Source organism: Haemaphysalis longicornis, unplaced genomic scaffold, assembly GCF_048455015.1.
Source record: "Haemaphysalis longicornis isolate Haplotype H1 unplaced genomic scaffold, Haemaphysalis longicornis Haplotype H1 scaffold_27, whole genome shotgun sequence".
NCBI lineage: Eukaryota > Metazoa > Arthropoda > Arachnida > Ixodida > Ixodidae > Haemaphysalis > Haemaphysalis longicornis.
The window spans coordinates 694,445-709,439 of NW_027526325.1; the positions used below are offsets into that span (position 1 = coordinate 694,445).

The window sequence follows — 14,995 nt, forward strand, 5'->3', positions numbered from 1 at the left end:
CGACTATTTGATCGCTGGTATCTGTACAACTGCGAATGCCCATCCCTTACACAACTTTTCACCACACTATCATCCCGGGCCCTTTTTCGCATACTGAGCTCTATTTCGGCAATAATTTCCGTTTCAGCGATCGGTGACCAAGACATCTGCCGCGGCCTGTTTTGATTATAGCGCGCAGGTGGCGACATCTTTCGGCCGCTCGCCGCACCGCGGTGCCGGCAGTGCTGGGTCGGAGCGCCGAAAGTCCGCTGCCGGTCAGGGTAGGCTTACCATCGCGGCAAATATCTGAACGCCACTTTTAAATTCAGCGCTGATAACAACCCCTAGCACCATTTTTCAACACACTAACATCTACTTTCTCGCATGTGGAACTTCTTTTTCGCGATCAGATTGATTAGAAGAGTGGCGACAAGCTGTTGCTATCACGGTTTGCACCGGTTCGAGCCGCAGTGATATTAAAAAACGGACGACGGCGAAGACATCGCCGGCCTAATCGCCTGGACAAATGAAGTTGTTCTGTCTGTCGGGTGGCAGCGACTCATCCGAGTCTGACGATTCAGACATGTCGACTGCGCGGGCGAGTCGCGGACCATGTGCAATCGTAGCAGACGATGCGGCGAACGCATGGAGGAAAGAAAAACGTCCCTGACGTCACGGGTGACACCGTGACGTAAGGGTGGCCCGCTTGCAGGCTGGCCTTCAAAGGGCCATTTTCCCGCGCGGCGACCAAATTTGAAACTGGTTGCAATAAACGTGCTATAATTAATTCTGTGTTGGCGGCTGACGGCTTTCGGTTCGATTTTCGTAATTACTGGGCGAATAGGTATTCTTTACAGCATAAAAACTGAAAGCGAGAAATTTCGTGTCAGTACTTCTTTGAGAATGAAAGGCAGAAGAAACGCCTCTGTCATGAAGCACAGCACTGTGGGGATATAACAGATATGAAGTAGTGAGGGGAATCTGGAAGGGAGTAATGGTACCAGCACCCACCTTTTCAAACGCAGTAGTGTGCGTCAAATGATAGATTCAATCATTGCTAAAAGTAAATCACAGGGCCGTAGGTCGATTGGCATCAGGAGCACACAATAAAACAACAAATGAGGCAGTGCAGGGAGACATGGGATGGGCATCCTTCGAAGTGTGTTTCGAAAACACAGAGCAAAATGTTTTTTGAAGAACGACTTATAAAATATGGATATCTACAGGATCGGGAAGCAGGAGATCACAAGGGAAAAATTATTCGATAATACCAAAGGGAGTGCATTGCTTTTTGAAGCCCGAGCGGGTTGCTTGCGGACAAAAACTCTTATCCGCGAGCAGGCTGCGGAAATGAGCCAGAAACCATGCGACATATTGTAACGGAGTGTAAAAGTATCCGTCCAGTCCTCAGTGATGGAGCCATCCAGCTTCCGGGAGCCCTTGGCTATAAGGGTAGTGGAAAAGGGAACTGGACAGCAGTAGAGGTTAGTAAAATAAGATTAGAATGTTGGTGGGAAAAGAGCAGAGAACAATCTGGGAAGACATGCGAACAAAGAAGTCAGACTAGCACAAAAATTTCGTAAAAGTATCTTCTTTTTATTTTGACATTATTTTTTATTTTGTTTGTATTTTTATGGCGAGGTGACTGTACAGTGGCGTCGCGACTAAGGCCACTGTGCAGCGCCACCCCGTTACAAAGGGGAAGCCACTAAGCATCATCTTCATCATCATCATGGCGAACGAAACGGTGATCGGGCCCCCGTAGCAACATGCGCGCCAGCATCAGTACCGGCCTAAAAGCCGGTTGTTCTACTAGAAGCAATTAGTTGTTTTTTTTTTAATAACACAAAGATACCTTGCTGAATGCGAGACAAGATTAGATTCGTTTCAGGGTGTCTCGTGCGGCGTAAAAAGGGCCGCGTGCATCGCAGTCCGCTGTGCACGGCTCAGGCTGCGCGGAAGTAGTTTGAAAACAATCCCGCCTTACTAGGAAAACAAACTGCGATAGGACGCGCCACGATAAGTTTTGGGACATTATTGCAGTGTACGTCATCTCAATGTACGTATTGCTTGCGGTGTGTTTATTATTTTCTATCCTGTGTGCCTGATAAGCCGAAGACCATGCGCACCATGCGCGGGCGATACGTGCGTATTGCGGTGTTTTGCTTGGGTGTAGTAAAACCTAGTTCTGACTTCGTGCAGTAAAACCACGAATACGAGGCTCCCATTACGTCAGTCAAGTGGTAAACAAACGAACGTGTTAGCATGATATGCAAAAAAAAAATTATAAGCCTACGTATTTATGCGTGCATGTAGCATACTGGCGTGTACATTCAGCTGCGCTTTTCGCTTGTGATAATTAACTTCAGAAAAATATCCTGGCGAAAATTACGTTATGTTTATTTGACTGCCGGTAAGATTTTTATATGCGTCGATGCTTATCACCAAAGCTAAAACGGGGGTTACCAAATGCGCTCAAGAGCTGGCATTTGAACTACCAGACCCAAAATTATTATTATTGCTAAGACATCTTACTTAAAGATAATTATTTATGCTATTCAGTCATTAATCAATAAACGAATCATCACGTTTTCTTCATGATGAATGTTTGCGAGGGCTCACCTCGCAACAAGACAACCCAGCAGTAAATTCTTTGTCTGCTGGCTCCCGCATATAGTTTTGCATTATCCATCGTAATTCTTGAATAGAATGTCCGTGAAATTTATGCCACATTGCCTTATTAAGGGTAGTGATCAATATCTGAGACATTAGCTTAACTGGTGTGCTGTCAGGTATGAGTGCTCCGCTAGCTTATTTAAACACATGAAACCGATTTACATTCTATGTGTATAACCGTAGCATGAACATCTGAACTACCGCTGCTTACGGAGGTACTGTTAGTAAATTTCAAGGCAGTAGAATTACAATCAGCTCCATGCATGTGCCGGTTTCCAACACCGGCCTGAGACACACCTGTCCCTTATCCGGACCGGATGTACCACACTAAGATCGCGGCAGACGCATTTACACTCAGTAAATACACCACGTTTGCGAACAGAGTGACTGCTCCACATAAATGTGCATTTACAACGCATACAAACGGAAAATATCAGTCGCGAACGTGCCCCAAAAGCAGCGGCGACAGTGGGGAGCGGGACGGTGACTCCCGCGACTGGTTTCGAAACGGGCCGCTAGGGGATTTTTGTGGCGCCCCTACAGGCAGCGCTCGAGGCATATAGGCAAATGGCGTAGAGTTCGTAGGTGTCAGAACTTTTGCGTCTGTGAAAAGAAGCGAAATCTCTCGACATGGCTGTTACAGGATTATTGAATCTTTTGACTCTGGATCTTCTGACCATAGGCACCCCCTGGCTACGCCACTGGAGCACATGAACAGTCCCAGTGGGTGCGCCGCCTCCTCCCAAGCCCCTTGCCACCCCTACGACAAAGCCTATACTCACAAGGCAACTGCCACCACTATAATAGCGCTAATACAGATCACTGTAACAGCAAGGCACAACGGTTAGACTTGCTTGGACATATGGTTGGAGCAGATGGGAATCAGCAAGCCCACAACGCGGCACGGGAGTGCCTGCTCACCACATTTCCGACCCTCTGCCTACTCCAGAGACATGGTATTTGCACTGCCAATGCTTGCCACAAGAAAGTGGTAAGCATCTCCAAGAGATCACCCCCCAGGGCTTCCTGCCAGCTGGAATTCCCCTCAGACGGCAAGAAATTTTCTTTAACAAGTTGCGCTTCGTGTTAGGCTGACGCAGCTTCCCGTCTTGGCAGCTCAAGCTTCGTCACCTCTGCCAGTGCTCGGTCAGCTCAGTGCACCCATACAAGCTGGCGGCCGGACCTCAATGTTTGTCCTTATGCACGTCCGGTATGGGACTTCTCTGGTGCTTCTTCCCACAGCACAAGCAAGGTGAGCGGCGAGGCTACGCTCCCTACGATGCGACTTCCGCTACAACTATGGCTCTCAACAGCCTGCGTCTCGTCCTTGACAACTCAGGATGCCACCGACCGGACTCGCAATTACCCTGAGCACCGGCGCCGTTCACCCTCGCCGTCACATCGTTTCCTGTCGCGTGACCGCACAGATCGAGAAACTAGACAGGGAAAACAGCATTGGCTGGCGCAACCACAACCGCATGACAGAGCTCCCCTCAGACAGAGCTTTACCTGTAACTGTGAAGGGAATTTCTTTTGCGTCCTCATTTGCAGAATGCGAAAGTGTGTGCACCTATTTGAGCAGCGGACGGTTGACTGCTGCAGAAACTAAGTAGCTGCCATCTGCTGGTGGGACAAACCCGTCATAAACACCATCTGAACAATGTCATCACCGTGAGCCGTGCAGCTCTGCTGAGTCCCCACCGGCCTGAGTAGTTCAAGTGGGACCTGCTTGCTTGTGCGGAGTGTGCGGCCTCCTGACAAGGTAGACACCGCATGGCTGCCGTCCCGACTGCCTGCCAAGTGGTTGTGTACAATTTTCTTTGCAAGAAAAAGCAGGGACTCGCAACGTACAAAACTCTGAAAGGTACTTTGCAATTGTACGACAGAGCTACATTCTGGTAAGCAATAAATAACAAAATCCGACACTGCTTTAAGGCACGTGATCAGGATCAGTGTGTAATCTCGAGTTACGCTCCGATTCCAAAGCTCTGCAACCTGCACATCTGCACAATCCCTGCTATGGCAGGTGTATACCTTAAACATGTCGCACATCATCGCAATATGTTGCAATACATTCAAGCTTGTCAAATATGAAAGTCATCGATGCTTACGTCTTTGTAAATGCAAAAACCTCCAAGACTCGCCTTGCAAATGTAGTGTTCACTACTTCAGAGATTCACCTTCAGTCAAAACAGCTCTGGTTCTACTTCAAGAAACACCGTTCAATGCAGTCATATATGCATATGTTGTACTTGTTGGCATCACACTGTTTGGGCTTGTTTACCATACCTGGAAACTTGAACAATGAAAACACAGAACAATACAAAACGTGCAACATTCGATGTATAAAATTTCAGCCACGAATAACAGCAGCGTAACATTTTAGAACAATGCTACAGTATACTGAAGTGCAACAGCATTGCAGGGTATCACACATTTCAAGCATGCACTTCAACATATGGCACAGTGTACAATAAAAATCTAAACCATTGTTAAGACGCATACAACATCCAGAACAGCATTCATGCAATAAAAATATTCATTTCCTGGTCTCCCAAAAAAATATGGCTCTGAAGCCCAAAAAAAGGAACAAGATTAGCCGCTTCTGCAAGTGTGGTCAGCCTACATTCGAAGACAATAATACTAATAAAAAAAACGATACATGGGTCAGCAAAGCCTACTGTAACCACACCTCAAGCAAGGTGCAAGGCTTTGGAAATGCAGACAAATACATACAGTTAACAAGAAAAATCGAACCATGTAGAAAAGTAGGTCCGAGGTTAGTTCATTTATTTATGTATTTATTTCATAGTAGCCCTAAAGGCACTCAGTAGAGGGTATTACATAGGGAAGCGAGGGGGGGGGGGCATGCACACACTGAAGATACACATATGTTAACAGCAGTCTTAGAAAAACAAAAAAAAATGCAATTACAAACCTAGCCAGCAATCAAGTAAAATGTACACTTTTGTAAGGCAGAGGTAAAACAAATGCAAGAAACCAGAACGGAATGGAGTGTAGGGAAGACCTTGTAGCCAGTCAGTGCAAGCACAAATGCAGACTCAACTCCCGTACACTGGCACAAGGTCAGTGAGGCCATCACTGTGCACGGAAGGACTTGGGCACGCCAGCAAGCGGCATGAGGACAGTGCTGTGGGTTACAGTAGAAGTCAAAGAGACGCTTGTTGCAGCTGCGGAGCAATGCCCACTGCTTCTGCTACGTACACTTTTCAGGCAAGCACACGTTTTTCCATTCATGCCCCCCCCCCACAGTGGGAGAAGGCTGTACCAGGGCCACTGGCTCTTCTAGCTGGAGTATTTGATTGCAAGCGCAAGTAAAAACGCTGCCGAGTTCGAAGGTAGGTATAGGGACCGGACGGCCGTTGTATGGCGCCACCGTCGCTTCAGCCAACAGCGCCGCCTGTGGCGAACCGCTCGTCAGTGGAATGCCGGTGCCGGTCAGCGCAGCGTTGCTGTGCATGGCTTTCTGTCGTTCTGCTGCGGTGCGGCTTGCAAAGCGTAGATAACCACAAGGACTTATTATTTATGTATTTAATTCAGGAATACTGCCAGCCTTACAAAAGGCCATCGGCAGGAGTGGGTGTACTTTGTAACACGTACAAAAAGGAAAAATCTATACAGTCAAAACATGATAAGTAATGCAAGTTAGGCACAAGCTGCAGGACCAGGGGATTTCAAGCAAAAATTCCCGCGCCTTCCCGCGAGGGGAACACGAGTAAATGCAGAGCATTGGGGGTCGTTAACGCCGCGTAAAGTCGCGTTAGGGTGGGTAGTTGGGTCGTAGTTGCGTTGGTGTTGGTTTGGGGTAGAGAGAGGTGAGTAAAGTCGCGTTAGGGTGGGTAGTTGGGTCGCAGTTGCGTTGGTGTTGTTTTGGGGTAGAGAGAGGAGAGCGAGACGAGAGTGTATATAGGGCTGAATGCGTCATTTATTATTATTATTGGACGAGCAAACGTGGGAGCGAGCGTCAACCAAGGAAGGAAGGAGCAACGCAGTGACTGAAGCACGAGCGACCGCTAGCGCTTTATATTTTCAGCGCGCGCAGTAGAGGGAGAGCGCGCATGCGCAAGCAGCGCGCTCTCCTGCGTGCATGCGTCGTAGTCAGCGAACGGGCTGACTACGACGCATGCACGCGCCAGCTGCTGTTGAGAGAGAGGAGGGAAGGAGGAGAGGCGCACCTGCTGCGGACGCGGAGCTGTGGACGCCGTCCGACGCAGGAAGAGGCGAGGCTAAGAAATGCTCTGCATTTAAAACAGTGCAGGAATGCAAAACTAAAGAAGAAACGTAAACGCGTGCTTGTTTCTCACGCGCGTTGTATCATACACGCAAGAAAAGAATGATATGACGGAGTAGACAGATACAAAGAAATAGGTGCGCAGTTTTCTGCGCATACACATAGTCTGCACAAGAGGCGGGGCTCGTCCTGATAATGACGACACAGGGTAACCAAGAAAGGCAAAGTCTCAACCAGCAAAGATAAACTATGGCCTACAAATGTACTTTATACTTTTTTTCACAGAAAGTATAAAGAACAAAGGCATAGCAATTTTGCACACCTTCACGGCGACGCTTGCTTTTTCAGAGATGACATAAATGCATTTACCGTCAAACATTCCATGACATCTGGGCCAAGCGCGTTCCATTCTCGAACAGTTCGTGGGAAACACGAGTTTTTAAACGCATCTGTTCTGCCCGAAAAGTTGATCAGTTTCTTAGTGTGATTTGACCGCGTCGGACGTAATGTTACTGGTTGTATGTATTTAATCCCAATTTATCGTGGTAAAGTAAGTACATAAATTTGAGCCTGTCCCAGTACCGTCTCAACTGCAAGCTTTCTAATTGGGCACTTCTCAAAAGAGCACTGGGTGATGTATGCCAACTATACGAGTTGTAGACGAATCCAATGGCCTTACGTTGCACGCTCTCTAGTTTGTTAATGTTAATTTGCGTATAAGAGTTCCAAACAACTGACGCATATTCGAGTATCGGAAGGATGAAGGTTTTATAAGCTAATAGTTTTATTTCCGGGGTAAATCTTGAGATCGGTAAATCTTGAGCGTGGAGGTGGCCTTTGCGAGGCATGCCCTGTGTGTGATTTACGCCCTTACTTAGTACTTACGAATAGCAGGCGACGCTCAGTGCGCCGAGCTGGAAGTTAAGCAGGAAGTGCAAGTCCATTCCTTCTTGCAAATTCTTCACGCCTGCATGAAGCTTGGCATATTGAGGGATATATTGCAGCTAAATTATCCTACAAAGCCGATCCAGTAATGCTGCGGGGCTGGCCTTTAGCAGTTGATGACGAAACGGCGTCGTGCACAAACGAAAGACAAATTTGGGGGGGGGGGTACCTTCTAAAATTTACCTAAAAACAGAAATTGTGATAGACGACACTTCCGTAACATCAACTACGGTAGAAACATGTTTAATTTCACAGAAGTATGCTTAATAAGGTCATCGAAAATCATTTACAGAATAAATACCGCATGATAGTAGAACGTTATTGCTTGTCGTGGAAAAGCATTGCTTTACAAGAATTTTAATGGTTGCTGGCTAGTTGGGTAATGGTTTTTCAAAAAACTGCGTGGCTAAAGGACGAGCGACAGGAGTGTGCCTAAAACCTATACTCAGTTTCACAACTGAATGCTGCGGTCATTTTACAAGCTGCCACCCATGCTTGAAAAAATCATGCGCTCCTCCACCAAACGACGATGATGGTTTATCGCAAAGCTTTCTCGTGTGGATTTCCTTGGTTGCCTTCTGGATTTAAACTTGTGACTAGTGAGAACTTTGAATTTTACCAGCACGCAGTTTGGTCTTTTGATCGCAGCATCGTTGAGTTTCAGTATTTCCCCCTCGATTTCGCACGAAGAAAGCTTCGCGTTCAACCATCGTCGTCGTTAAACGGAGGGCTGAATGATTTTGCTGTTTGATTTTTCACTTCCATGCACCCCTCTCCAAATCCTAACTGGTTCCAGTGTGTCGGAAATGCGTTTGTGCGGTGGGGTTAGGATTGATGCATTTATATTTGAGGCAACTAATCACGCGTTTTTGGTTTCTTCACAAGGCATTACACGATTTTTTAGGGGCTCAGTAAAGAATACTTGAGAATTAAAAAACACGGGCTTAAGTTAACACTGCCACATTTTTTAAACTATCGGTGCCAGCCTTTATTACACGCAAATTGTAAAACGGGAAAGGAAGGAGGCATGGTTTGTAGCTTGGGCTGTTGGGTGGTTGAATAACTTTGGCTCCTGATAAAATGACCGCTACAAACGTGGGAGTTCCGCTTCGGCTCTCAGGCTCCCATGCTGTGACAGTGTCGCTCACCAAAACCGAAGGCACAAAGCTCACGGTTACAGAAAGGAAGTGTAAACTGCGACAACGCTTCCATGGCCACAAGGTAATCGATCTCGTACGTGGGTGCCTTTCTCTTCAAAGCTCACGTATCGGGGTATTCCAGCGTTAAGGCTGGTGTGGAAACAGTAATCATTGAAACCCGTGAACAAAATTTAAAATAGTAGGAATAAATACTAATATTAATAGTTTTATTCCTACTCAGATCGCTTGCAGCCAGGCGCAGAGCGCTGGAAAAAGCGCTCATGTCCATGTAGCCCATTCCCAAACTAAGAAGCTTCAAAGAATATTACGTAGCCGTTAGTGCATTTAAGAAGAAATTAAGACAAATAATTGTGGTTTTATTCGTATTTAGAACGGATGGAGCCAAGCGTAGATCACTGCAAAAAGCGCCCATGTCATTATAGCCCATTCCCAAATTTAGACGCGTCTGACAAGTTTACGTAGCCGTTATTACATCTAAGAACTCAACACATCGGTCTAAACATCATTTCCCCGCACATTTCGCTCTCAACACCACCAAAACGTTCAAAGCACCGAGGTAAACACGACAAAAACAACGGGAGGCTGCGTATCCCAATGCACCGGCTCATTCCACTAACGAAGGGAGCGCCGAGTGGTGGCGCCACCCGTCCAGCTGCCCGGTCCCTATACAAGCGGCCTCTCAATCTCACCCGGTACAGTACGCCATTTCATCAAGACTTGCTTGCACTTTGCCAAAACATAACAAAACAAGAAGCATCACAGTACAACACGGTATAACAGCTGTTCTAAAAACACACTGCGGTCCTATTTGATGCGCAATATGGTTAGCAGAAAAAACATCCCCAAAAACAAAAAAAAACATGGCACTTCCAACTGCCAACCATGCCAGCTAGAACGGGCAGAATGCCTTAGAAAGGGGCACACTTCCATAGAAAGAAGTGCAAAACTGCACCCAAAAGTTCTCCATGAAAGGAAACACAAAAGGAAAGGGGGGGGGCAGAGGAGGACGGCAGCAGAGGGGTCATCCTCGGAGGCCCAGTTCGGTGACCTTGCGCTGTGCATAGCTCATGACGATCATGCTGGTCCCGTTGGCGACAAAGCTCCGGATCGACCCTGGGGCCAGCCCGCGGTACATGGCCGTCCAGCCGCCCTTCTGGCTGTACACGGTCCGCATCCGCTGCAGCAGTGACACTTCCCTGCGAAGCAGAGAGGGGCCCCCACACAGCAGAGCGCTTTAACATCCCCGCCTCGTGCCACACGCCTGTCGCCACTCTAGGCTGGCCCCCAGTGGCCTCCCTCCGTATCACCGCAAGTTTCTGCCCCCCATGTCGCCTCCAGTGGCCGCGCAAGCCCTCCGAGCGAGGCCGGGGCCAAGGACTGCACCACAGAGGTGTCCCTCGACAGGCCCAGCTTGGAGCAATGCAAGAGGCACAGCACAGGGGCCCAACATGCGCGCCCTCTGCGCGCACACTGCAGAGCTCAAAGAGGAGGGGGCCCACGTTTCAAGGGTCTGAGAGCGGGCGCGCATTCGCCTCTAGTCCGGGACACTGCGCACGATAATGGCAGCTCTCAGTTTGATGGCACAAGGCCAACAAAGGGCCGAGAGCCCCAAGTAACACATTACGATTTAGTAAGGCTGCAATAAAGTACAGCCAGAATAGAGGGAGTGTGAAAACACTCCAGAGAAGAAAGAACAACACGGCTGGGGCATAGCGCCAGCCAGGGCCGTAGGCAGAAAATTTTTTCGGAGGGGGTTATGGGTTTTGGGAAGGGGGTAGTTCTGCGGAAACCAACAGTAAGTATTCCTTACGCTGCTCTAAACCCAGGCTAGCATTCTCTAGGCGAATGACCCATAAACAAACAGCACCTACACCGGCTCTGCAAATCGTCAAAGACTACGCCGCGCACCTTTTTGACACAAAGAGACGGCATCCTTTTGCTTCTCGTCAGCTCGTCAACCTTAAACGACCGCACCACTTCCCAATATCGGCAAGCCATAATAGTGGCATGCGCGCTGCCCGAGAGGGAATCCTGCGCTGGAACTTTGTCACTGCTGTGCACCTATCCGCCTTTCCCTGAGACCGCCCGGTCAAGCTGGCCGCATACCAAGCCAACAGAGGTACTTGGGCTAAGCCCCCCTGTCTTTTGCCACACAAAAGGAAGGAATACAAAGCATGCTCTCAGCGGCCCCCAACTTCGCGTCCCTGCGGTTGCATGAAGGGAACGTAGCATGACAGCTACAAGCGGAAGCAACACTGATACATGAGCCACCGGGAGCCCGAACTTAACACCAAGTACATGTGGAAGCCACCAAGACAAAGTTTTCAGGCCTCAGTGAAAAAACCTGAAGCATTCGCATCTGCGTTCAAAGGCAAAGACAACCAGCGAATGTTACCCTGGGTACGTTGTCTGCACAAACGCCCAAGGCCTGTGCTCAAAAGCTAGCCCCTGTGGCACTGTTGCCTTCCAACTGCCTCAAAGGATCTCACAGGAAAAGACTTGATATGTCCATTGGACGTGCACTGACCCCCGGGGAAGATATAGAAACTTTATAGATAAGCTGCACCTATGAGATCATCATGGTTGTCTGTCTTCGTCAAGTCGGCGGCTCTCACTTAAGCTGCTTCATCTTTCGCACATTGCATTCTCGTCAATACAAGCACCACCGTATCACTGGGGCGTCTAGGCTCTTTGTCTCTGCCTCTATTTACAGGAAGTTTACAGGGGCCGTGACAGCAGCACAACCAGTGTTTGGTGGCCTGAAAACCCGTTTGTGTCCCTTCTGCAGTTGCTTAGATTGCTGGGCAAATTGGAATTCTGGCAAACTGGACTTCGTTACACAGCGGGTTAAATACATAGTGTGCATACACTTGAAGTTACGAAAAATTACATGGTTCGTTACATCGAGGGTTTCGTTACATTGAAGTTCGTTACATTGAGGTTTAACTGTATTGAGTAACTCTGGACTGTTTGTTTTGTATGTGTTAAGCTATTGCTTTTTGCATTGTACTCTGCCCTCCTGCTTGGACCGAATTGTGGCCCGCAGTATGTATTAAATAAAAGAAGAACTAGCTTGTGGTGACACCCCCATCCACGAAAGACGCTTTATAACCGAAAAAATGAAAGAAATATTGACAAACTTTCGAATTTTGCGCTACAGTGATGTGTTATGGGCCAGCAGTAAAAACTCAGCTTTTAGTATGTCAACTGCACGTTAGCATTCACGAGATGAGATCAAAAGGGACTAGCGGCCCCCTACATGCACTCAGTGATGTTTCTTGGTGGAGGCTTAAGTTGCTACAAGTTTCTGCGATGTTACTGAAAAGTTGCAGGAAAATGGCTGGGGAGACGCCAACTGTCTTCTCCAATATTCCATTATTTGTTTGAAGCTTGCGATAAAGTTGGTATCATTGTGACCGGGAATAAGCGGCCCGCTTTTAACCCTTCCACTGTCAGATGTTACTGGCCGTGACGCACCCCCAGTGTCAGCCTGGTTTCCGAAATATGAGGGAAGGAACATAGTGATTTATTTGACTCTGATAGCGTCCGGAACGTTATGCGTCAAAGGAAAGAGCGTGGGTGAGAAATCGTCTTTCTTCCAGATATCTTCAGTTGGCCGTGCAAGCTTCTGGGATGACGACCCCGCCGTTTCAACATCAGAATCTGATGCTGTGGAACTTGCACCCCTTCCTCGGATGAGAAGCTCTCACAATGCGAAACCGAGCTCGGCTTGTATTAGGATCAGAATTGCTCCAGCAGTCATTCGAAAGTAACCACGCGCATGGAGGGAGCACTTTCAGCAGCCCACACAACTCCCACCAATGAGCGAGCGAAAGCCACGATTGAGGCATGCTTCAGTCTATTGGGGAGATGATGGCGCGCTGGGCTAACCTTTCGCGCCCTAGCAGACGCAGGAACAGAATAAAAAAAATCCTAGAAACTTGTTGCGGATGGCACAACACCCCTTGCACCCGTAATTGCACGCGTGCTGCATGGTCACTCATCCCGACAGAGTACAGCGCCCGGAGCAACCAAGCGCCCCAGCAACGAAGCGTGGGCGCGGCCGCCCCGTACTCTTCAATATACCGTTGTAGAGAGTAGAGAGTGAAAATACGAGCTACTAGAAAGAGTTGACAGATGGCGTGAACTGTCCAGGCGCGCCCACTTTGTGCCGCGGCGCGAATTTTTGAACGCACAATGCAGGACATACTGGTAGGTCACTGGCACTGCGGAAGGGAAATGTGAAAACGTACGGTTACGTAAGTGACAGCAAAAGGGTTAATGTACCAAACGTGTGTTTTATCTTCATGGCCCCTTTGGCAAAGCCAGGGTGCTTTATTAATGTCCCATGTCCCTCGCTGGTTCTTCTTTATTTTCTGGTCCGAGTGAGCTAGGGCCTCTCCCAGGCACAGTGCATTAGCAGCGCCAGGCCTCGGTGCCTCGCTGTCGCTTCTGTCATGACACGAGCACAACAATTAGAGATCTGCAGGCTCCCCAGTTGGCTGCACTGTCCGCTGCACGACGGACCCTCTGCTCAGAAAAGAAGAAAAAGTTCAAGCGTCCCTCGCTCTCGTGGCAGAGGTGGTTCAAACACGAAGCCTTCTTCCAGCATAACCAGAGTCAGAGCAAATCGCTCACAAAGAAAGCGGAGCACGTGTGCCCGTTGTGTATGAGTTGTGTCATGAGCTACAAAAATCAAAGCCCTTTTCTCAGAGGGACGGACAACCGATTTTTGTCGGGTATATGTTCTCTAGCTCATATGGCAGCCAGCGTTTTATATAGCCCAGTAACCCCAAGCAACCTCTAAACAAATTGGCCGCAAAATTTTAATTTGGCAGCAAACTTCCTGAAATCGGAAGGGTGGCGGTTCATAGTGTCGAAACTTGACACTACAATAAGTGTCCCGCTCCTGCAAACCTAGCAGCTACTGTAACTGCTGAAACGTTTATTTACTTATTGAAAACCTTTTAACACAAGTATTTGTATAAGTTTCAATTGTATACGTATTTCTAAACATTATTTTGAAGATTTTTAAAACACGCCGCCCGCCGTCGCTGGGTTGCTCTCAATGTGGCTAACTGAGCCTCCATGCCCAGAATCAATGGCAGCGTTCAGTAAAAAGACCCAGTGCTATTTGACGATTCTGCCTGAGTCAGGGGCGTTTGTTCTGCCAAAATATTTGATTTCAGTTTCCAAATACGCCAACGGCAGTGTAAAAAAAAACGTTGCGCACGGGGAGAATCGAACTTCCGGCCTCAACGTGAAGCCCGATTCTACCTATCGTCCATCCCAACAGATAGTGCATTCATGCAAACTAGACTGATGAATTTAAGAAAAACACATAAAGGAATAAGAAAGCCTGCAATTCACACGTTTTTTTGCTGGGGACAAGTTTTTAAATGTCGCTTTTCATCTCCCATACAGACAAAAGTATGTTGCCGAGCTACTGTACGTCATGGTTGCCAGCGTTACTTTTGGGAGGACACATACGGCTCGTGGATACAAAAATTTCGATTTAAATTAAAAGTTCTAGGGCATTATCAGCAAAACCGGTTCTCGTTAAGGCTCTTTAAGTGATGCCCTTTCATTTGGGATAGAGAATATATGCTCGACAAAAATCAGTTGTCTGTCCCTTTAACAAAACGATGGTGCGCAGAGGCGGTTTTAGGAGCGAAGACGACGAAAGTGCCGATGTTGGCGAGCATCGGGTGGCGGAGGGAAGTGGAAGGCGAAGAGGCGTGCCAAAGTCGGAGGCTGGAGGAACGAGGCGATGGGAGAGTTCTCAGATGGGCGACAACACCCAGGAGATCTCAAGGCCGAGCCACATCTTTGTCCTGGCCTAAAAGACTTCCCACGATGTCTCTGCAGCTTCGCACGGCCCACAGAGCCGCCTAATCTCTTGGCCATGTCAGCGCCAACAGCAACGGCACCACTCCAGCGCACCCAAGCCATTGTGCTCGCATGCGAGCCGAAACATTTGTAG

General features: G+C 48.2%; 1 protein-coding gene across 2 annotated transcripts in view; it reads right to left on the reverse strand.

The window, feature by feature from the left end:
* Nucleotides 1-1,554: 1,554 nt before the first annotated feature.
* The window catches only part of LOC144172918 (mitochondrial substrate carrier family protein L-like), a 42,449-nt gene continuing 29,008 nt past the window's right edge, over nt 1,555-14,995 (reverse strand). For both annotated transcript variants that reach the window (XM_077701508.1, XM_077701507.1), the window contains one exon: nt 1,555-10,208. In XM_077701508.1, coding sequence (XP_077557634.1) covers nt 9,921-10,208 — 288 coding nt within the window. In that variant the 3' untranslated portion in view covers nt 1,555-9,920. The remainder of the gene's footprint in view (nt 10,209-14,995) is intronic.